The sequence below is a fragment of the Lynx canadensis genome, chromosome D2, assembly GCF_007474595.2.
Source record: "Lynx canadensis isolate LIC74 chromosome D2, mLynCan4.pri.v2, whole genome shotgun sequence".
Taxonomy (NCBI): domain Eukaryota; kingdom Metazoa; phylum Chordata; class Mammalia; order Carnivora; family Felidae; genus Lynx; species Lynx canadensis.
The window spans coordinates 72,209,092-72,232,161 of record NC_044313.2 but is presented as its reverse complement, the minus strand read 5'-3'; the positions used below and the strand labels follow the sequence as shown (position 1 = coordinate 72,232,161).

Below are 23,070 nucleotides of genomic sequence, written 5' to 3'. Positions count from 1 at the left end.
AAATACTTGTAAGAGAATACACAGAACTACTCTTTTGTGTGGACTGTGGGCAGACGGGTATTCTAACACTCCACCCCACCAGCCTCTCCTCAACGCCATGATGGTTTTTTCTTGGCATCTGTCATTAACAATTAAATCATGTGCTTCTTTAAATCAAATCATTTCCTTTCAAATCATCTCCCCGAACCTCAAAAACAAACAAAACATCTCCGCCAAAACAAAACATGGAATTTTAGACACTGGAAACTATTAAAACTAGTCTCCTTTTCAGACTGTTTCTACCACTGAACAAATTTACCATTTCATAGGGTATCATTCAAGATTTTAGACAAATTAGCACCACAAGTTTATTCTTCTATAAGGATCAAATAGGACTCCAAATTCTGTCTCACAAAATTGGCAGTTTAAGGAATGTGATAAAATCAAATATTCTTAGATTCAAGAATTAGTTCTTGAATTCCTCAGAAAAACAACCATGGGTTTAATGGGCTATCAACATTTCCCAAGTATATTATGTTAATCTGGCTTTTTAAATGTATCAACCTAGAGGGAAATGACCTGGGGAAGAGCCCTAAAATACATACTCTAATGAAGTTTTCTTCTTAAAATGTCAGGTGTTTTTTCTCTTTAAAAAAAAAAATATTTATCTATTTTGAGAGACAGAGAGAGCAGGGGAGGGGCAGAGAGAGAGAGGGAGAGAGAGAATCCCAAGCAGGCTCCGCACTGTCAGCATAGAGCTCAATGTGGGGCTTAAACTCACAAACCAAATCGTGAGATCATCACCTGAGCTGAAACCAACAGCTGGACACTTAACTGACTGAGCCACCCAGGTGCCCCAAAATGTTAGTTTAAAAAAAAAATATTTTTAACATTTATTTTTTAGAGACAGAGACAGAGCACGAGTGGGGAAGGGGCAGAGAGAGAGGGAGACAGAATCTGAAGCAGGCTCCAGGCTCTGAGCTGTCAGCACAGAGCCGGACGTGGTGGGGCTCAAACTCACGAACCGCAAGATCATGACCTGAGCCGAACTCGGATGCTTAACCGACTGAGCCACCCAGGTGCCCCTGAAAATGTGTTTAAAAAATTTTTTTAACGTTTATTTATTTTTGAGACAGAGAGAGACAGAGCATGAACAGGGGAGGGGCAGAGAGAGAGGGAGACACAGAATTTGAAACAGGCTCCAGGCTCTGAGCTGTCAGCACTAGAGCCGGACGTGGGGCTCGAACTCACGAACCACGAGATCGTGACCTGAGCCGAAGTCGGATGCTTAACTGACTGAGCCACCCAGGTGCCCCAGATGTCAGTTGTTTTTTTTTTTAAACATACTTTGAATACTTTCATACCTGTCAGAGGACTGGTCCGTCTAATACAAGATAGACTTCTAAGGGTCACAAAATTACCCAGGATTGACTGTAACCTCTTCTCCAGCCCTGCTTCTCGAGGATCTCACTGCTATTTTCACACAACTCACTCACCAGTAATCAACACTGTTTTCACTAAAACACAGGGAAGCAAACCCAAGTTAACAATGGACCCCCTAACCTTTGAGGGGCCAACGAGGAAGCCCTGTGGCACAGCAGGTGCATGCCAGATGCTGCAGAAGTCAAGCTGCCTGACATTTCTGGGAACAGACAGTACAGTCTTCTGGCTCCTCTCTTTAGAGGACAAGACCGGTAAGAGAGGAGAGGCTCCGCCAAACTAAGTTCTGAGAGCTGAGCTGCAAGGGAATCTGAAGAGGAAGAAAAGCTGGAGGGAAAGCAAGCAGAGATGTGAACCAGGAAGTGCACCCAGGGTACCTTCTGGGAAGAGGCACAGACCCAGGGTAATGAGGAAAGAGCGGCCGTGACCTCGAGATCCATACATGGACGACAGAGGCCCCCAATTACATGAAGGGCAAAGCAGCATGCCCAGTGGCCAGCCTCCAGCAGGTGGTGGGCAAACAGTCGTAATTACTGGATCACAGGACCAGACCCCTTGTGAAGTCCAGGCAGCAAGCCGGGGACAAACCTCTGCCAGGAGAGCCAGCAGCAGCGTCTGCACTGATCTCAAAAACAAAGACAGGGACGCCTGGGTGGCTCAGTCGGTTAAGCGTCCGACTTTGGCTCAGGTCATGATCTCACGGTTTGTGAGTTCAAGCCCCGCGTTGGGCTCCGTTGTTGACAACTCAGAGCCTGGATCCTGCTTCAGATCCTGTGTCTCCGTCTCTCTCTGCCCCTCCCCCGATCATGCTCTGTCTCTCTCTCTCTCTCAAAAATGAATAAATGTTAAAAACAAAACAAAACAAAAAAAAAAACAACAAAGCTAAAACCCAGTACTGGTGGGATCATGAAAAAATGGTCCCTTGAATCTTAAAGCCCATTAACGGGCCTTAACCATCTCACGTGGTCAAAATGACTAATCAAACGTTCTCTGTGATTTCATCAGGTAATTTGGCTGTTTGCATGTCAAATCTTACGAGCTTCAAATCAGAGCTGATAATTTCAGGGGGAGAAAACAGTGCAACTCCATCCGTGTAAAAATGAGTTTGTGCAAAACACATCACGGAAGGAATTATTACCTTAGGCAGCAGACTTTGGGGGAATAATGAGAACATTCCCTGAACTGAGTGGGCAGGGCACAGGCTGACCCATGCCAAGAAGCTCTTCAGACAAATGTCATTTTGCCTTGTGTTAACAGGACACAGAGCCGTGTTTTCCTTCTGAGCCAAGCTAGGAGCACACACGTAGAAGCAGAGAACAAGGTGGGTACATTCTGTCATGGCGTCTTGGGCAGACACCATCTGCTGGGGGTGCTGCTGGGGGACACAGTTGGGCGTCTAGGACCAGGGCCTCTGGAGGCACTGGAACAGCAGAGCTCTGGCCCCGAATGGAAGGAGGCCAAACCAGAAGACAGTCCCAGTTGCTAAAGTTTCTAGAAGGCACAACTCTCTCCGCCTTGGCATTTAATGGGAAATGGGGAGCAATGTGTTTGGGGAAAAGGTGGACCCCGTGGGCATCTAATGAGACCAACCATAGGAGTGAGCTCGATGTGTGAGAACACCAGGGATGTTTCTTTAGGAACACACAGCTCGGTTCTAGCTTGGCCTCATTTCACTGATGAGGAAGTGAGTGGGGGCGGGGGGGGGGGGGGAGAAACTTGAAAACAAATAAATGGTCTCACCGTGTACCCCAACACACGCAGAGCACCACCTCCCAGAACACGCAGAGCAGATAAATAAGGGTGGGTGACTTTATCCCGCTCTGAGACAGAAGGGAGAGTGGCTTTCAAAACCACCCTGCACACAAGCCAGCAGGAATGCAATTAAATTCACGGTGAGCTCACATACGTCCTTCAAGGTGTTAGGGCACAACCAGACTTTTTTTTTTTTTTTTTTTTTTTTTTTTTAAGGAGAAACATAATGAAGCACGCCTAACCAAACTATGCCCTGATTCTCAGCCTCCCCCCAACAGCTATACAAACATGAGCTAACCAGTGAGGAGCTCACTCCCAATGTCAGAACCCTGCCATCCGGCGGCAATGGGAATCACTCGGATAGTCAGTAACCATCACGTCCATTAGAATTACTACTTACCGACAGAGGTATAAATAAGGCAGACCGTGGATGATACATGATTCTCAGGGCCAGGCTTCTTCCTTTTCTTTTTAAAAAATGTTTTGAACACTTAATTCATTTTTGAGAGACAGAGTGCACACAGAAGAGGGTCAGAGAGAGAGAGGAAGACACGGATTCTGAAGCAGGCTCCAGGCTCCGAGCTGTCAGCGCAGAGCCTGATGCGGGGCTTGAACCCATGAACCACGAGATCATGACCTGGGCTGAAGTGGGACGCCTAACCGACTGAGCCACCCAGGTGCCCCAGGGTTCTTCCTTTTCAAGAAGGCATGTTAGAATGGAAGTAAGGGTGACGTTGCTATAGGAATAATATTCAACCCACTCTAATTGTTTCAAGTACATCTTTTAGAAATGCAAAGTTCACCTGCTGCAAGCAGCGGTGAATCAGTCCTGTGGCACTTGACTGCTCTGGGGTGCAGATGACCCAGGAGCCCTGGAGTGCGGGCCGTGTCTAACCCTGAGATCCACCAGAGCCCATGCTCAGAGCTGACGCAGCAGGTTTTGAAGAGATTAAACAATCTGATCAACTTTGCTTTGCTTTCCAAACATGCCCTCGGACCGGTCTATGTCTCGGGCTTGCCTATGAGCTATGGCAATACCGTGGCTAAAAGAGCGCTTTTCCTTCGGTCTAAGAGTCACCTACCCTCATCTGTCTGCTCTGCGTGCACATGTGGGTTCAACAGGGAACTCAGTTCTTGAGTTCACGCCTTTCAAATCAGGTAGCAAGGGGGAAAGGAGTCTCTGCAGGTGTGATCATGTGTGCACTTTAAAAAGATAAAAACCGGGGCGCCTGGGTGGCGCAGTCGGTTAAGCGTCCGACTTCAGCCAGGTCACGATCTCGCGGTCCGTGAGTTCGAGCCCCGCGTCGGGCTCTGGGCTGATGGCTCGGAGCCTGGAGCCTGTTTCCGATTCTGTGTCTCCCTCTCTCTCTGCCCCTCCCCTGTTCATGCTCTGTCTCTCTCTGTCCCAAAAATAAATAAAAAACGTTGAAAAAAAAATTAAAAAATAAATAAATAAAAAGATAAAAACCAGGGGCGCCTGGGTGGCTCAGTCAGTTGAGCATCTGACTTTGGCTCAGGTCATGATCTCGCGGTCCCTGAGCTCGAGCCCCGCGTCGGGCTCTGTGCTGACAGCTCGGAGCCTGGAGCCTGCTTCGGATTCTGTGTCTCCCTCTCTCTCCACCCCTCCCCCGCTCACAGTCTCTCTCACTCTCGAAAAATAAATAAATATTAAAAAAATAAAATAACAATCACATCTGGGGTGCCTGGGTGGCTCAGTTGCTCCAGCGTCTGACCTTGATTTCAGGTCAGGTCATGACCTCATGGGTGGCGAGGAGCCCCGTGTCGGGCTCTGCACGGACTAGTGTGGAGCCTGCTTGGAATTCTGTGCCTCTCTCCCTCTCTGTCTGCCCCCTCCCTGCGCCCCCTCTCAAAATAAATAAAAACTTAAAAAAAAAATTTTAAATCACATCTGACGAGAAAGAAAAGAAGATTATAAATGTAAAGATTTGCGCTAAGTGGTGCCTTTTCCTCAAAGCATCCACGAGGTTCACACAGCAGCTGTCATCACAGCTTTCCCTGTGAAGGAAGAACAGACTTGGGATACTGGACACCCTGAGGCAAAAACTGAAAACACTGAGCGATTAAAGAGAGGCCAGACATCTTCATTCTGAGTCCAATACATTGAGAAATTCCCTTGAGCAGTTACAAAATGCAAAGAACTGTATTTACGATACCTGTGTTTCTTTTTTTTAATGTTTTACTTACTTCTGACAGAGAGAGAGAGAGAGAGAGAGAGAGAGAGAGACAGCGCATGAGTGGGGGAGGGGCAGAGAGAGAGGGAGACCCAGATTCCGAAGCAGGTTCCAGGCTCTGAGCTGTCAGCACAGAGCCCGACGCGGGGCTCGAACTCACGGACCGTGGGATCATGACCTGAGCCGAAGTCGGACGCTCCACCGACTGAGCCACCCACGCGCCCCAATACCTGTGTTTCTTTTAACAACAAAAGCTTCCCTAAGTCACAGCTTGGCCACTCGGGAGTGGGGCTGAAGTGGGGATTTTGGTAGGTCAGAAAAGAATTTCCTTAAAGCAGGTTACCAGCAAGGCCATGATACAGGGAATGGCTATTTTACTGGACTTCCTCGACCCATTGAGAAATGCTTGTTTGCAACGAACTGAAATACCAATCACAAATGCCACTTATAGCCACAGCCTCTACAGCTTAGTCATTATCTTATGGCTGAACCCGTGAGAACTGGGGCTGGAGGACCCCGGCCCCCACAGCCCCCTGTGTCCCCCAGAAGCACACCCGGTGTCTGGGGTCCGGCTAACCACGCATGTGTGGGGAGGTGAAGGAGCACAGACTGGGGCTCTTCCCTACAGTGCTCCCTGCCCCGTACACACCTGGAAAGACCTCACACTCCCATGTACGGCAGCCACTCGGCTTGTCCCTCAAGCCTCAGGGTGGGCGGGCTTCGGGGTTCGGGCTGTGGCATTCGTGGTAGGCCAGCCCAGAGTAACCCCTCTTACGCCATGGTGCCCCAGGGCCTAGGAGTCCCCATTTAAGCCCACCGAGGGGCTCTGTGGGGGGTCCTCCCCCGGCTCCCCCCACCCCGTCCCCGCAAGTCTGTCTGCATGTCCGGGTGGTCTTTTGGGCAGTTCTCACTCTTCTTCAGTGCAACTCACAGCTTGCGTTCGAGCGACCGCCATGCCTCAGAGCCATGCTGCCCAGCTTCTCCTGTTCTCAGCCAGGCTGCAGGCCGGACGGTAAGAGCACATTCAGGAACCGACGTGGCTCCCTCTTGCCGGCCGAGTGAAGCGCAAACTCCGCTTGCCATCGTCGAAGTCCTCTGCCTGCACCTTTCCGCCTCTTGTCTGCCACTGGCCGATGCTGCCTGTTCACCTGCCACCGGTCGATGCCGCTGCGAGTCCCCTCTTCCTCTGCACGCTTCGGCCCAACTGGCCTCCCCCTCGAAACCCCGCAGCCCCACACGAGTCAGCGGTTAGCTCTCCACGAGTCTTTACGTGTACGTCTCCCCCCGCTAGATGGCAGGCCTTTTTTTAAGGTCAGGGATTATCCCTTTACAGTATTTTTTCTGTGTCCTCACGTGTGGGGTAGACAGGGTAGACAGGTTCTCGGCCAACCTTCCAGGGGCCTAGAACCCCCAAAGCCTAGAGCTGGAGGAAGGTCTTCTTCAGCCCCTTCACTTGTTATCGAGAGGAAACGACTCAGCTCTGGAGAAATTATCAGTGAATTTTTGTTGCCAGTGACTTGGCAGAAGAGACCCCAGGCTGCCCGCCCCCAGTCCACGGATCGATGTTTTTGTGCCTCTTATACAGGCCACCCTTCACTTAAGCCCCGGGGCTTATTTTTTTAAAGCTCCCTAAAATACACCTCTAAGCAACATTTACTTTGTTTATGTGGGGTTGTTCAGTATATCAGAAAATAAAAACTCCCCCTAAAAATAATGCATGATCTTCACTTTTCACTCAATCAGGCCGTACTTTTCCTTCTTCTTTTTTTTTTTTTAATTTTTTTTTTTTAACGTTTTATTTATTTTTGAGACAGGGAGAGACAGAGCATGAATGGGGGAGGGGCAGAGAGAGAGGGAGACACAGAATCGGAAACAGGCTCCAGGCTCTAAGCTGTCAGCACAGAGCCTGATGCGGGGCTTGAACTCACAGACCGCAAGATCGTGACCTGAGCCGAAGTCGGCCGCTTAACCGACTGAGCCACCCAGGCGCCCCTCCTTCTTCTTTTTTAAAGTTGTTTTATTTATTTATTTTGAGGTGGGGCCGGGGTGGGGGGACACAGAGAGAGAATCCCAAGCAGGCCTCGTGCTGTCAGCTTAGAGCCCGACGCGGGGCTCGAACTCATGAACCGTGAGATCATGACCTGAGCCGAAGTCAAGAGTTGGACGCTTAAGCGACTGAGCCACCCGGGCGCCCCAAGGCTGTACTTTTCTAATATGAATTCAGTCTGATATCACAACAATCGAACTAGACAACTCCATTCCCTGGCTCCCGAGGGAAAAATCCGTCCCTTGAACCCCAGCTATGAGGGGACGCTGCTGTGCGGCCCTCCTGCCCTTGGCTGGTGGTGTACTGAGGAGGGGACAGAGCAGGATGGCCAAAGAAACTCTCCAGACACCCCCGACCCCTGCCAGCCAGGGGGAACAGGACGCAGCCTCACCAGGAGGAGGCGACTGCCAGCATGAATCGACACACAAAACGTAGTTGTGAGACATGAGAGCAGGAACCTGAACGTACAAGTTCAGGTGCCAGTGTGACATTTCAGCCACATCCAGATTACCTTCGCAAATGACAGGTGGGCAGCCCGAGTTGCTGGAAGAACAAATGTGGGTGTAGGTCATGTTCCAGAAACTACCATTGGCGGTGTGCTGCCTTTTTTCCCCCCTTTGTTAATTTAGTTTTGCTCTTTCCACCTTTGTTGGTTCGATTTTTAAACGGAAGATGCACTGCAGAGTAGCAGGGGCGGGGAGGGAAGATGGGCCCGGCCGAGCGGATGACAGATTGCGTGTCCACACACGGGTGCTCCTCCCTGCTGTTTAGGGGCGTGAAAGCGTGGGCCTCATCCGCACCCCCTCCTGAGCGGTGCATCTGTGCAGGCTCCCCGTGGGCGAGCTCGTGTCCCGACCCCTGGGTGGCAGGTAGGTGGTGACGTGGGGTCTCCTCTCCCAGCTCAGAACTCGGGGAGGCCCTCTGATAGGGAGGCAACCTCTCCGGACCGCCTTTAATTAACTTAATCCCCTAACCACAGCCTTTAAATAATTGAGCTCCTTGGTAACCAGTGTTCAAACATTTAAAGAATTTTAGCTACAAGAATGCTTTAACCTTTAAATTCTAGTTTCAAACATTCCACTTTGCCTCCTGGTAAGTCACAAGCTGGTGGGGGTAGGGGGGAGGCTTGGACAAAATTCAGTGTTTGGGAATAGAGAGGGCACCTTAGATCATCCAAGAGTAGCTGGGAGCCCTGTTATTCAAATGACATCATTTCAAATGGTAATTATGGCAAACTTAAAAACAAGCAGAAGTGAAAATTACTCAGGTAGTTTTCCGGGTCCCATGATAACTTTGCCCTCTGTCACAAACTGTAAATACTCTTATTTGAAGGTGATCGACCTCCTAAAATTCTGAGATTGATTCCTCGTGGAAAAAAAAATTGTTTTTCTTATTTACTTTCTAAAAACAGAAAAGACCTACACTGACTTCTTGGTAATTTATTTAATGTTAGGTGCATCTAAAAACCGCACTGGAGAAGGTATTTATTTATTGCTGTTCTCTGGACAGAATATAAATTTTAAATTGAACTATTATGTCAGATACTAAATATCCTGTTGTTAAAATTTTAAGAAAAATATGAAGCAAATCTTCCTGTCCTGCTCTCCCAGTTTTCCATATGGCCCTATATAATATTAAATTAGAAAATAATATTACAGTTTAGAGACTGTTTCTTAGCCGGGAAGTTGAAGTATTTAAACTATTGTTAAATGAATTAATCAAATGGCAACTTGGTCGAGAGAATTCACATGCTTCACCTGCAATACGTTCTCTCTATTCTCTACCTATGGACATGCTATTTCTCAAGGCCAAGTTCAGGTATCACCCCTCAAAAGCTTTCTTCAAGTCTGAGTCACTAAATGACACACAGATGTGATGTGAAATCACAGCACGCGGCTCCAGCGCAAGGACGGCCCTGGGGACGCCACATCAGAGTGAGTGCAGCCACGTGTGGACCCCGAACACTCAGCAGGGACCTCAAGTCTGACAGGCCCATGACTGAGCTCCAGGCCTACCCCAAACCTGCTCCTTCCCCGGCCTTCTCTGTCTCCAGGCAGGGTTCAGATCAAAAACCTTGGGGTCATTCTTGATTATTCTTTTTCAACACCGCACATCCAATCTATTGGCAAATCCTGTTGGTTCCGCCATCCATTTGTGTCTGAGATCTGACCACCTCTCACCACCTACTTCCTCCGCCTGCTCTAAGCATCTGGGATATTGGAAATGTCCTGCTTTATGCCCTCGGCTTCCTCTCTTGCCTTCCTCCACCAGCCTGAGTGAACTTGGTAGAACAATCGGTCAGATCACGTTACCCTTGTGCCCAAACACAAGGGGGTGATATCTGAACTTGGCCAGGGCTTTCCACCTCGCTCAGAGAAAAGCCCAAAGCTTTGCAGCGGCCTGGGACACCCTACCCCGTGTGCCCGCTTCCCTTCTCCTTGACCTGGTCACGCGCTGTCTTACTCAGCACCAGCCATGAGGGCTTTCTCGCAGCGCCTCCGATACGGGGATTGTGTTCTAGAACAGTTCCCCAGATAGCTGAATGATGCACTATCACCTCCTCTGGTTCTTGACTCCATGCCATTTACTCAGTAAGGCCTTTTGTGACTTCCTTATCAGAGACCACAGTCCTGGACCCCCCCCCCCCCCCGCCCCGCAACACACACCCAAGTCTCCCTATCTCCTTGGCTTCCTTCTCTCTTGGAGGGGATGCTGCTCCTTGGCAATCCATCCCCACACAACGTGCTGTGCATTTTACTCCATTCAGTGTACATCCTGCACCTCTTTCACTCCTCACACAAAACATAACACTTCTGACACCTCTGGTCGCCGTATGCGTGGATGGTTTTTTTCTCCACAACAAGCAATTCTGCACGACAGCAGCTGGTGTCCTGTGAGTCAGTCCCATTCCGACACTGTCTACTTGGAGATGGCATCAGATCCCACAGGTGAAGGGCTCCGTCCCGCAAAGCTGTCCTCACTTCCGAAGTCAAGTCCAGCTGGCAGCTGTACTTCTGACTTAGCGGCTATAAATCAGAGTTCCCACGATCCCTTCCTCAGGGTCAATTTGCTAGAAGGGCTCACAGAGCAAACAGTCCGTTCACTAGGTCACTGGTTCCTCATTTTATGACTCAGGAACAGCCAGATGGAGAGATACATGGGGCGAGCTGGGAGGGTCCCAAGGCAGGAGCTTCTTGTCTCTGTGGACTTGGGGTGTGTCCCCCTCCTAGCGTGGATGCGTTCACCAACCTAGAAGCTCCCTGAATCCCATGCTATTGGGATATTTATGGAGGTGTCCTCACAATGGCATGACAGATCATTAACTCCATTTCTAGCTTCTCCCCTCTCTGGATGATGGGGGTGGGGCTGAAAATTCCAAGCTTCTGATCATGGCTTGGTCTTTCTTTTTTTTTTTTTTTTTAATTTTTTTTTTCAACGTTTATTTATTTTTGGGACAGAGAGAGACAGAGCATGAACGGGGGAGGGGCAGAGAGAGAGGGAGACACAGAATCGGAAACAGGCTCCAGGCTCCGAGCCATCCGCCCAGAGCCTGACGCGGGGCTCGAACTCCCGGACCGCGAGATCGTGACCTGGCTGAAGTCGGACGCTTAACTGACTGCGCCACCCAGGCGCCCCATGGCTTGGTCTTTCTTGATGACCAGCCCCATCCCTAGAGCACACGCAGAGCTGCCTTCCGGAACAAAAGATTCTCCCAGTGCTCTAATCAGGAATTTACAAAGCTTTTAGGAGCTCTGTGCCAGGAACCTGGGGCAGAGACCAATATATATTTTCCATTGTCTCACACTTAATCATCTTATTTACAGGATCTCCTTCCTCCTACTAGACAGACATTCAGTTAGGCAAGATCCCCAAGTGCCTGGATCAGTACCTGGTAAACTTAAGTGCTCAATAAACATTTGCTCAGGAATGCATGCCTTTCTCCTCGCTTTGGATCACTTAGAGTCTTCCACAGTGCAGTGAGTAGACACGAGGCACTCAGATACAACTTTTTATATAAATAACTGTAGGAGGTCATTTAAGCAATGTGGGCCTCTGTTTCCTTATCAAGACAATGACAATATATCTGAGGTCTCTTGAAAATGAGTAACATCTTTAGAAATCTCCTTGCTTTACAGAAGAGCAAACAGACTCAGACAAGGGAAGAAACGTGCCTTCCTTTGCCTTTAATGAGGACCTACTGAGTGCTAGGGATGCCACAACGTGAGGCCAAGACAGCGCTCATTCTCAAGACCACCCCTGCGGGAAGAGAGACGTGAAAACAAATAATTCCATCCAAGGTGGTAAGTGCTGTACCAGAAGAAGGGGATAGTCCAACATCAGGCAGGACACAAGATGCTGTGGGAACCAGAGAGGAGAAAGAGCAGGAACAAATGGGGTACACGTCTGGGAAGACGGGGAGCACAGCCAGCTTCTGTGCAGCCCCCAGGCCTGTGTGTGCCCAGCTCAGGATGCCGCACTCAGGGTGGCACTCTTCTCTTCTCCGGGACACGGGTGCCTCTCCTGTCTCCCCTCCTCGGTGCGCCTTTGGTCTAAAGGTCTCCTTTGGACTGTGCTGCAGACTCGAACCAGAGCCTGAATAAACCTCAAGAGGCTTCCACGAAGCTGAGCAGAGAGGGGGCGAAGGCACCACCTTGAGTAAATAGCTTAATTTGGGTCCCCATGCCGCTCTAAGCATGAATAGGGGATGAGCACTTATAATTGACCCTCCAGTGCTTATTTTTCTCTTGCAACTTAAGTATAATTAACACACAACATTGCATTACTTTCAGGTATACAACACGGTGTTTGTACCAAAGTCTATATTTCAATACCTTTTTTTTTTATGTTTTATTTTATTTATTTTTGAGAGTGCGCAAGACGGGAAGGGGCAGAGAGAGGGGGACAGAGGATCCGAAGCAGGATCTGTGCTAACAGCGGAGTCCCACGCAGGGCACAAACTCATGAACCGCGAGATCATGACCTGAGCCGAAGGCAGATGCCCAACCGACTGAGCCACGCAGGTGCCCCTCAGTTCTTTTTTTTTTTTTTTTTTTTTTAGGTGCTATCCAGTGTTTTTATTTTTTTTTTATTTTTTTTCAATATATGAAGTTTATTGTCAGATTGGTTTCCATACAACACCCAGTGCTCATCCCAAAAGGTGCCCTCCTCAATACCCATCACCCACCCTCCCCTCCCTCCCACCCCCCATCAACCCTCAGTTTGTTCTCAGTTTTTAAGAGTCTCTTATGCTTTGGCTCTCTCCCACTTTAACCTCTTTTTTTTTTTCCTTCCCCTCCCCCATGGGTTTCTGTTAAGTTTCTCAGGATCCACATAAGAGTGAAAACATATGGTATCTGTCTTTCTCTGTATGGCTTATTTCACTTAGCATCACACTCTCCAGTTCCATCCACGTTGCTACAAAGGGCCATATTTCATTCTTTCTCATTGCCACGTAGTACTCCATTGTGTATATAAACCACAATTTCTTTATCCATTCACCAGTTGATGGGCATTTAGGCTCTTTCCATAATTTGGCTATTGCTCAGAGTGCTGCTATAAACATTGGGGTACAAGTGCCCCATCAGTACTCCTGTATCCCTTGGGTAAATTCCTAGCAGTGCTATTGCTGGGTCATAGGGTAGGTCTATTTTTAATTTTTTGAGGAACCTCCACACTGTTTTCCAGAGCGGCTGCACCAGTTTGCATTCCCACCAACAGTGCAAGAGGGTTCCCGTTGCTCCACATCCTCTCCAGGTGCCCCTCAGTTCTTATTGGTAATATGCAATCCACTGACCACACTCGGAGAAATAAAAACTAGCATTTTTTTTAATTGTGTGTTTTTGTTTCCTCTGCTCAGCACCCACAAACTGTGCTTATATTGACTTTACATTACCTGGGTCACTGAGTCCCTGGGGAGCTTTCTGCCCAAACCTCACCACCGGGTACCATAACTAAATCTACAAAGGCTTCAGAGCTCGGGCTCTCATCTCACAAAGCATGTCAACTTGAGCCACAGCACCCAAAGCAAACAGAACCTGACGGGGAATCAAGCAGATAGTAGCCAATGAGGAAACACGGCCAATGTCAGACACAGCCCAGTTAATCTCTTTAAGAACCTATTCTGTTTCACAGATTAAAGAACGGAAACACAAGTACAATCAGAAAATACAAGACTGCTGGGTCTGCTTCACACCCAGGGAGAGAATCACGATCCTTCCGGTTCTACTTCCTCTGTGCCTCCAAATCCCCCTCCGCCTCATTCTTCACTTTGACCTTCGGTCAGGGGCACGGCCCTGCGATGGAGTGGCCACCAACTCTGAAGGCAAGGAATCCACCCAGAATGAATAAAGAAGTCAGAGCACAAACTGAGTCTGGGAGACAGAAGCATCACAGAAGTCTAGAGGACACCCCCAAAGTTGTCTGCTTTTTGAGAAGGAGACAACCCTTAGCTCCCACCAGTAACAGACAAGGTGATCATGGCACAGTCAGCAGAGAAGAGAAGGACTTCAGCAGTTCATGGATTTGGCTACAGTTGAGACCGAGTGAGGTTTCTTGAGAATAAAATCTAGCACAGTGCAATTCTATGCCAAAGAGAGGGTACGGTATAAACGGTTTCTCTGTCCCGGAAACCAGCTTGCGGGAAGTCGGACCACATGAAATCGCCGTATGGGTCAAAACAATGAAGCAATTTCACATGCTCCAACTTCAGAGTCCTCTTCTGTGCTGGAGACAACAGATGGTCTCCCCACCCTCAGCAGTCCAACGTGCGGTGCATGAAACAACTTGTCCTGAAAGGCACCAGATTTCCCACTGGGTTACCGGTACAAGAGAAAATGCTATCTGGACTAGATTTACAGTTATGTCATAAAAGCAAACGCATGCTTTCTTTCAAGTTATTATCATTTATAATGGCAACAGGATGTTCCGAGTGCCATAAAATAGGCATAGATAATAGCAAATGTATAGTTTTGGGGGAAAAAAAACCCTTCAAAATGCTAAAGAAGCGATGTTTCAGAGACAGGGATGGGCTTACACATGAGTATTAGTAAATACTAATACATACTCTTTGACCATTAGTGGCTGGAAATATTTCTAGGATTTATGACACATTTCTCTGCCTTCCTAAATAGAGTCAGGTTGAAGTATTATTCCTGATCATTCAGGGATATCGATTATTACACTGTATCCTAAAATAATGGTGTCTTATTCATGCATGTGCAATTGTTGGCATGTCATACATGGCAAAGACATAAAAATTCTGTTCCTTGTGTTCCTATATTTGTTTTTTTGTTTCTTTGTTTTAGCACAACAACAACCAAAAACCACAACAGTACTTCTGTATTACCTTACTAGGGCTACCATAAAAAAGTACCACAGATTGGGCGGGTTAAACAACAGAAATTCATTTTCTCATGGTTCTGGAGGCTAGAAGTTCAAGATCAAGGTGCTGGCAGGCTTGGAATCTTCCGAGGTCTCTCTCCTTAACTTGCAGATGGCACCTTCTCATCGGGTCCTCATTTTAACTTAATCACTTCTTATTTTTTAGATTTTTTTTTTTTAATGTTATGTATTTTTGAAAGAGAGAGCACAAGCAGAGGAGGGGCAGAGAGAGAGGGAGACAGAGGATCCAAAGCAGGTTCCGTACTGTCAGTGCAAAACCTGATGTGGGGCTCAAATTCACGAACCTCGAGATCATGACCCGAGCTGAAGTCGGATGCTCAATAGTCTGAGCCACCCAGGCACCCCATTAGTCACTTCTTCAGAGGATCTATCTCCAAATACATAGTCACATTCTGAAGTATAAGGATTAGGACTTCACCATTCGAATTTTGGAGACACATTCAGCCCATAACAAGCCCCTATGCCTAGACACTATGCAAATATCAAGCTCTTAACCCAGACACATCTGGACTCAAAGCAAGGCCACTACTAGTTTTGTGACCTAGCTAAGGTCCCTGAACCTAAATTTTACTTTCAGTCTCTTTTAAGCTGAGGATAATGACCCCTACACCTCATTAGCTCTTTGACATAGGGGTACACATAAAGTGTTCAATAAAAGTTTGTTTTTAATAATATTGCTTTGGGGTGCCTGGGTGGCTCAGTCGGTTGAGTGACCGACTTCGGCTCAGGTCATGATCTCACAGTTTGTGAGTTCGAGCCCCGCATCGGGCTCTGTGCTGACAGCTCAGAGCCTGGAGCCTGCTTCTGATTCTGTGTCTCCCTCTCTCTCTGCCCCTCCCCCATTCATGCTCTGTCTCTCTCTGTCTCAGAAATAAATAAACATAAAAAAAATTAAAAAAAAAACAGCACTCTCAACAATAGCCAAATTATGGAAAGAGCCTAAATGTCCATCAACTGATGAATGGATAAAGAAATTGTGGTTTATATACACAATGGAGTACTACGTGGCAATGAGAAAGAATGAAATATGGCCCTTTGTAGCAACGTGGATGGAACTGGAGAGTGTGATGCTAAGTAAAATAAGCCATACAGAGAAAGATACCATATGTTTTCACTCTTATGTGGATCCTGAGAAACTTAACAGAAACCCATGGGGGAGGGGAAGGGAAAAAAAAAAAAAGAGGTTAGAGTGGGAGAGAGCCAAAGCATAAGAGACTCTTAAAAACTGAGAACAAGGGGCGCCTGGGTGGCGCAGTCGGTTAAGCGTCTGACTTCAGCCAGGTCACGATCTCGCGGTCCGGGAGTTCGAGCCCCGCGTCAGGCTCTGGGCTGATGGCTCAGAGCCTGGAGCCTGTTTCCGATTCTGTGTCTCCCTCTCTCTCTGCCCCTCCCCCGTTCATGCTCTGTCTCTCTCTGTCCCAAAAATAAATAAACGTTGAAAAAAAAAATTAAAAAAAAAAAAAAAAAAAACAACTGAGAACAAACTGAGGGTTAATAGGGGGTGGGAGGGGGGGGGGGGGGGAGGGGGGTGATGGGTATTGAGGAGGGCACCTTTTGGGATGAGCACTGGGTGTTGTATGGAAACCAATCTGACAATAAACTTCGTATACTGAAAAAAAAATTTTTAAAAATAATATTGCTTTATTTTTCTGATGTTTGAAGTATTTGTCTTTTTGGGACCTTTTGCTTAGGCTTGCTTATAGCTGTACGTTTCCTTCTTCAATCCACTAGGGGCTTTGAAGCCAGAAAATTAAATTTGTTAGAATTAAACATAAAGGCTCCAAATCAAGACCAAAGGCTCTCCTGCACATAAAGACCACAGACTTCAGCACGTGGGATTTCAGATCTCTCTTCCAGGTCAATAGTTTGCTTGGCTGTTTCTGGGGGAATTCCTTTCCTCATTGGCATTTCTGTTCCAGATAGAATACAGTATTTACCAAGCATGTTAGATAAGGCAATTCCAATGTGAGGTGTGGCTTTGTCACCATTCCAAATTTTAAAAAAAAAGGGCGGTGGTGTCACAGATTTGACCAAAATCTAGTGACATTCTACAATAAACAATCATTTGTTTTGGAAATGGTTGGGATGGTAGCTACTAATCTAAATGCTGCATACCCCTGAAAATTTTAACCAACTAATTTAAATGCTGCATGCCACAGTGCAAAGAAGTCTCAGATGCTAAACTGTCTTCTGGAAAGTTTTCCCAAAGGAAGTACAGCTCTTAGAACTCCTCTGACTTAATTTTCAGGCTTATTCTAAAGCTGGGTTCGGCCAACTCTTTCTGCAAATGGCCAAGCTGTAAATAGTTGAGGTTTGGGGGCCACATGGCTCCTGCCACAAACCTGCCTTTGCAGCGGGAAAGCAGTCATAAATGATACCAAACAAATGGCTGTACGCCAACTCAAAGTTTGTATGGGTGCTGAAATGTGGTTCTTGTAAAACGTCAACGTGTCAGGAAACATGACTTTTCTTTTGATTTCTTTTTAGCCAGCTGAAAAGACGAAGACCATTCTTAGCATGGGCCGCAGAAAAAGAGGCAGTGGGTCAGATTTGGCCCAGAAGCTGCAATTTGCCCACTGCTGTTAGATTCTAAAAGCTCAACCCGTATTTGTTGTTAACCATAACCCAGTTTTCCTAGTGAAAATGGTTTGAAAGCTAAGGGTCAACGTGGAACCCCTGTTTCCTTCTCCCATGTTCTCTTCCTGAAAACGACCAATGCCATAGCAGCTCCCTACCTGACCGGAGCTGTAAAGGCCACTGTAAAACAAACCAAATTAGCTTCCTTTTCTGAGCACTCTATTTATTTATTTATTTTGAAGTTTATTTATTTAGGGGCACCTGGGTGGCTCAGTCAGTTAAGCGGCTTGAGTCTTGGTTTCAGCTCAGATCATGATCTCACGGTTTGTGGGCTCGGGCCCCACAGGGGGCCCCGTGCTGACAGTGTGGAGCCTGCTTGGGATTCTCTCTCTTCCTTTCTCTCTGCCCCTCCCCCCACTGGCTCTCTCTGTCTCTCTCTCTCAAAAATAAATAAACTTAAAATTAAAAAAAAAATAAAGTGTATTTTTTTAGTTTGAGAGAGAGAGAGAGAGCGAGTGCCAACAGGAGAGGGGCAGAGAGAAAGAGGGAGAGAGAGAATCTCAAGCAGGCTCTATGCTATCAGGGCGGAGCCAGGCGTGGGGCTTGAACCCACCAACTGCGAAATTATGACCTGAGCTGAAACCAAGAGTTGGATGCTTACCTGACTGAGCTACCCAGGTGCTCCCCTGTTCTGAGCACTTTAAATAAAAGTTTCAAAACCTCTCTTCGTAAACAGGGATAAGGCAGCATCATGATGCGAGGCCCCATGCTTACAACTGACAGCAACAGGGACTGAGCTATCATCCAGACCCCTATTTACAACACAGCAAAAAAGTGACAGCCTTACAGTCATATGCACACAAAACTGTATTTTTACCAAACATCTGCATGATATAACCTTGCTCAGGGGGATGAATAAAGAAGTCACCTTACAGTAAACTGACATGTTCTTAATTATTTCTTCCTTCCCAAGCGTTCCTTACTCCTCGGGAAAAAAAAAAAAATCACGGTATAAAAGTTACATGGGAAATGCCTCAGTCTATAACACCTCCTTTTATTTATCTACAGCCCTTCCCTCTGAAAAGGTAAAAGTGTACCACAGTTTCCCCTTCCACTCTCATACGGTTCCCACGCAGGTGGTTGCTGCATTTTTTTTTAATCAAGGAAAAGTAAAGAGACGTTCAGTTGTTTGAAATAATTCCCAGAGTCCTTGGCAGAGCGGAGACTGCAGATCATCCCTGAATCACCAACCTAAGTCTTCTTCCCAAGAGACCACCAAGCTCCTCGCATAAACTGGAAGCCTGGACTTTGTGAGATGCGAAGGTTCTGCCGTAGACACATCCCGTTCCTGTATCAAGGTGATGACCAGGAGAACAGCAACTTTGTAATCCCCACCGATACCATTCTAGGCAACCATCCTAGGGTTGGCTGTACTGACTGGGTGACAATAAGCTCAGGGATTTGCCACCTACAGTGCGAGAGGAGTTAACCAAGCAAACCAACCATGGCCACAGCATGTCTACTATCTACCCGAAAGACAGGCACGAACCATAACTCCAATTCGAGTTGTCTAGTATTTTTCTGGAACATATTTTTCTAGTAATGAAGTATACTGGCTTCACCCGACCAACTGTCTGACTTCCGGCCACGAGACCGGTGTTTTGCTACCACGTGGAACATCAAAATGTGTCAGATACCGGGTCGACACAAAACCGGGAGAAGAGTAGCTTTGATTTAGGGAATTCTGAAGTTTGCTGGAACCCTATCTGAATTAATGAAGTCAGTTCTATCGAGGACAAGAATTCATTGATTTGCTAATGTTACGAACTGAGAGGCACCTTTTTCATCTAGTTTATCCTTAAGTGCCCCTTGCACCGGATTTCCTAAATGAACTCTTGTTTTGCATGAATACAGACTTTCTTAGGAACTACAATGTAATCTGAATACCAATAATAAGACATCTATCCCCACCTTTTTTCTTATTTAAACAGGAACAGCATTTTTCCTAATTAAAAAAAAAAAAGAGGAGGAGACACAATCTAGGAAATAACTGTCTAATCGAGATGTAAACTCATATTTTTTAGAGATTTAATTAGCTGCTTATGATGAGGTTATACATGAGCTGTGCCAGTCCTAGAAAATCCCACCCAGTAAAAGCAAATGCATTCTTTTCCTCGCAACACTGTTCTTAGACTGTTCTACTCTTAAAATACCATTACTTAGAAGGTACTGAAAGTGATAAACTCTTCCCAATGTTCACTCAACACCGTGACCCAGTTGTAGACTTTCTGTAACCCAGTGGAAAGAGTTCTGCAGAGAATGAATATTCTCCATTCAGAACAAATAAATGTACTGCAAAGGAAAAGCACGGTGACCTCTAAATGTTCCCAGAAAGGGACCCAGCTAAAGACAACGGAAGCGAACACTTGGGGACATATAGCTAAAGAGTGGTGTTGGCAAAGGTGAAAAGTAAGAGAATACGTCTTGTTTAGGGCTAAGGTTTTAACGTATCACAATACAAGCTAGAATTCTGTTTACTACAGTTCAGAAATTCACCTCAGACTTCTAAACCATTGCTTTACAGGATCTTGGTGGAAAGTGTACTATTTACTATTACTCAGTACCACTTATTACTAAAACAATCCACTGGGTTTAGCCCAAGGGGAATATAAACAAATAAACCCTGGGAAGTGTGGAAGGGGTGGAGTGATGTAAGAGTTGGCACCACAAGAAGTTGATTCACCTGCTCCGGAGGTGGGGGCAGGGGCGGGTCCAGTATCCCGGCAGGGATCACTCCAGGCCCAGATTCTAGGACTACACTGGGAAGTAGTAAGTGTGTGCCCTTGTGCACGCCAAGATGGATTGTTCAAAGACTGGATCTCGTGGAGAAAAGGGGGGCTTCGCTGAGCATTCTTTGGGATACTTTCCAGGGTTCAAACATCAATTTATAAATGTCTCCAACCAAGTGTGTGTGCCCCACTTAGCCGCTGGGAAAAATGCAGCCTTCATTCACCTAATCCCGCAGAGTACGGGGCACCCTGGGGCACTTGCCGGCCTCGGCTTTCACCCGAGGACGCTCTTCCATTCGTGAGCGTCCTGCTGGGTGAGTAGTGCGGGGTGGGGGAAGAGTCGCTGCGAAGTTGAAGGGTGGCCTCGCACACCTAAAGTTGAAAAAAACTGCTGAATCAGGGTGCCCCCATTTTGCCGGATCCTAGGCAATCGGATGCTCCCTTCCCTCACCCCTCCTCCTACTCTGAAAAGAAACCGGATCCGCCTGTCCGCTCGGAGGTCACCTGCGAAGAGCAGAGTGATGTCACTCGGCTACCCCCACAACCTCCCCCCAAACAGCAAAAAGCCGAGAAATCTATGCATCACCCAAAGAGAGGGCACCCTCCGGAAGGTGACCCTCCAGAGCGGCCTCGGCCCTGCGGGACGGGGTCAGGACGAAGGTGAGCGCCCTCGGAGCAGTGGACAGTTTCCAGCATCCCCTCGCCTCGCCGCGCGGCGGCCGGGATGCTCCGGATTCCTACCGGACAGTCTGGTGCAGGGCACCGCGAAAAAACAGGACGCAGCCCGCGAAGCCCCCGCAGCCACCCGGGCCGAAGGCTTCGGGGACCACTTCCCAAGAGTTACGGGAGGCAACACCCAGGGCGTGTTCCGCGGCCACTGCACCGGCTTCCGGCTCCGCCGGGTGTGCGCGCCGCGGGAGGGCCCGGGGCGCCGGGGCGCCGGGGCGCGGGCGGCGGGCGCGGAGGGGGCAGAGGGGTGGCCGCGGCGGCTGGCCCCTACCTGTGGTGGAGAGCACGGTGCTGGCGAAGAAGAGCGCGGAGGTGAAGTCCCAGTTCCAGTTGCCCGAGGCGTTGCTGAGCACCGACACGCCGTAGTTGCTGGCCTCCAGCACGCGGCCCAGGAACTGCTCGAGCTGCTGCTCCGACAGGCACTCGTGCTCCTCCAGGAAGCGCCGCTTCAGCTTGCGCAGCTCCTGGCGCAGCAGGTCCTCGTAGGGCAGCTCCACCGACGAGAAGACCACGGCGCCGAAGACCAGGTAGAGCAGGTAGCCGAGCACCAGGAAGCCGAAGCACCAGGCCGAGCGGTGCCGCTCCACCAGGCGCACGCACGAGCTGCCGGCCAGGGACTGCAGCATCTTCCCCCGCCGCCGCCGCCGCCGCCGCCGCCAAAGCCGCCACAGCCGAGGCCCACGCCGCAGACCGGCCCGAGCGCGGCCCGCCGCCCCGCCGCCCCTCGGCCCCGCCCAGGCCCCGCCCCAGGCAGCCCGGGCCCCGCCCCCTGCCCCGCCCCCGGCCCGCCGCCCACTCCCCCACGCGCGCCCTCCGCGCTCCCCAGCAGCGCCGTGTGCCTGCGATTGGCTCGCCCGGGAGTGGTTTTGCTTCCTTCTTTTCCTGTTCCCTCGCACTGTAAGAGGCCCCGATGATGTGGCGCTGACGTGGCTGGCGGCTCAGGTAACCCGCGAGTCGGCCGAGACCGCGAGGCAAACTTGGCTGGAGCGCCGGGGCTGGGCGCGCGGCCCCGGGGCCCCCGCCCTTCGCGTGGTCCCGCTGGCCGGGCGCTGGCGCGCAGATCCCTGAACCGGCCGCCGCGGCCACCCGCTGCGTCCTCCCCCCTTGGGTAACCACACCAGAGCGGACCGCGGGAGGGGTGTGACAGCGTGTGCGCGTGTTGCGTGGGACCGTGCGCTGCCTGTCCAGGCCTTCGGCCCCAGCTACAACTTGCTTGCCACCTATTTTTTGTTAATCAAAGCCTGCATTTCCAAGTAGCGAGCACTGGAATTCTTTCCTTCGTCTGCCGTATTGGTCCAAGCAAGGCTCGCAATCTGGTGCCAGTGCTGATGGTGAAAATATCAGAACCTCAGGGTTGGAAGGCACTTTGGACTTTAGAAGTCTTTTTCCACCCACCCACCCACTCAACTCCTTACAAAAAGAATCCGAGAATTGAAGAGAGTTGGAAAAGTCACATTTCTGAACTCTTCCCTCTTTAAAACATAAAGAGGGGAAGAACGGTCCACAGAAGAAACTGAGCTTTCCCGAATGCTCTTTTTAAGGTGACAGGGTCAGTGAGCCACTTTTTTTTTAAGGTGACGGTGGGTGAGAGTAAAAATTGGCACACCCTCCTGGAAAGGCAAATTGGCAAATGCTTCCAGAGCCTTGAACATTTTCTGTACTCTGACTCCATGATCTGTCCTAAGAAAATAATCAGGCAAAGATTTATAGACAAGACTATTCATAAATAGTGTATATGTATATGTATATTATATATATGCAATACACGTGTATATATTATGAAATAATTAAGGATCAAGAATAACCAAAATGTTCCAAATAGAGGAATGAATGAATTATGGTATCACTATAGCATGGATATTGTATAGCTATTAAAGATGTGTTTCAGGGTGCCTGGATGGCTCAGTCAGTTAAGCTTCCGACTCGATTTCAGCTCAGGTCATGGTCTCATGGTTCATGGGATCAAGTCCTGCATCAGGCTCTGTGCTGACAGCATGGAGCCTGCTTGGGATTCTCTCTCTCCCTCTCTCCCTCTCTCTCTCTGCCCCTTCCCCACTCTCTTGCATGCATGTGCTCTCTCTCTCTCTCTCTCTCTCTCTCTCAAAATAAACATAAAAAAGACGTGTTTGAAAACCAGTGAAGCATAAGCAATTGTATGTATTGA

The 23,070-nt window shown here is 48.5% G+C and overlaps 1 protein-coding gene across 1 annotated transcript in view; it reads right to left on the bottom strand.

Annotated features, from left to right (window-relative positions):
- KCNK1 (potassium two pore domain channel subfamily K member 1) overlaps window positions 1–21,568 on the bottom strand; it is a 54,170-nt gene extending 32,602 nt beyond the window's left edge. The window contains exon 1 of the mRNA XM_030334908.1: window positions 21,178–21,568. Within this exon, the coding sequence (XP_030190768.1) occupies window positions 21,178–21,532 (355 nt within the window). The 5' untranslated portion in view covers window positions 21,533–21,568. The remainder of the gene's footprint in view (window positions 1–21,177) is intronic.
- Window positions 21,569–23,070: the final 1,502 nt, after the last annotated feature.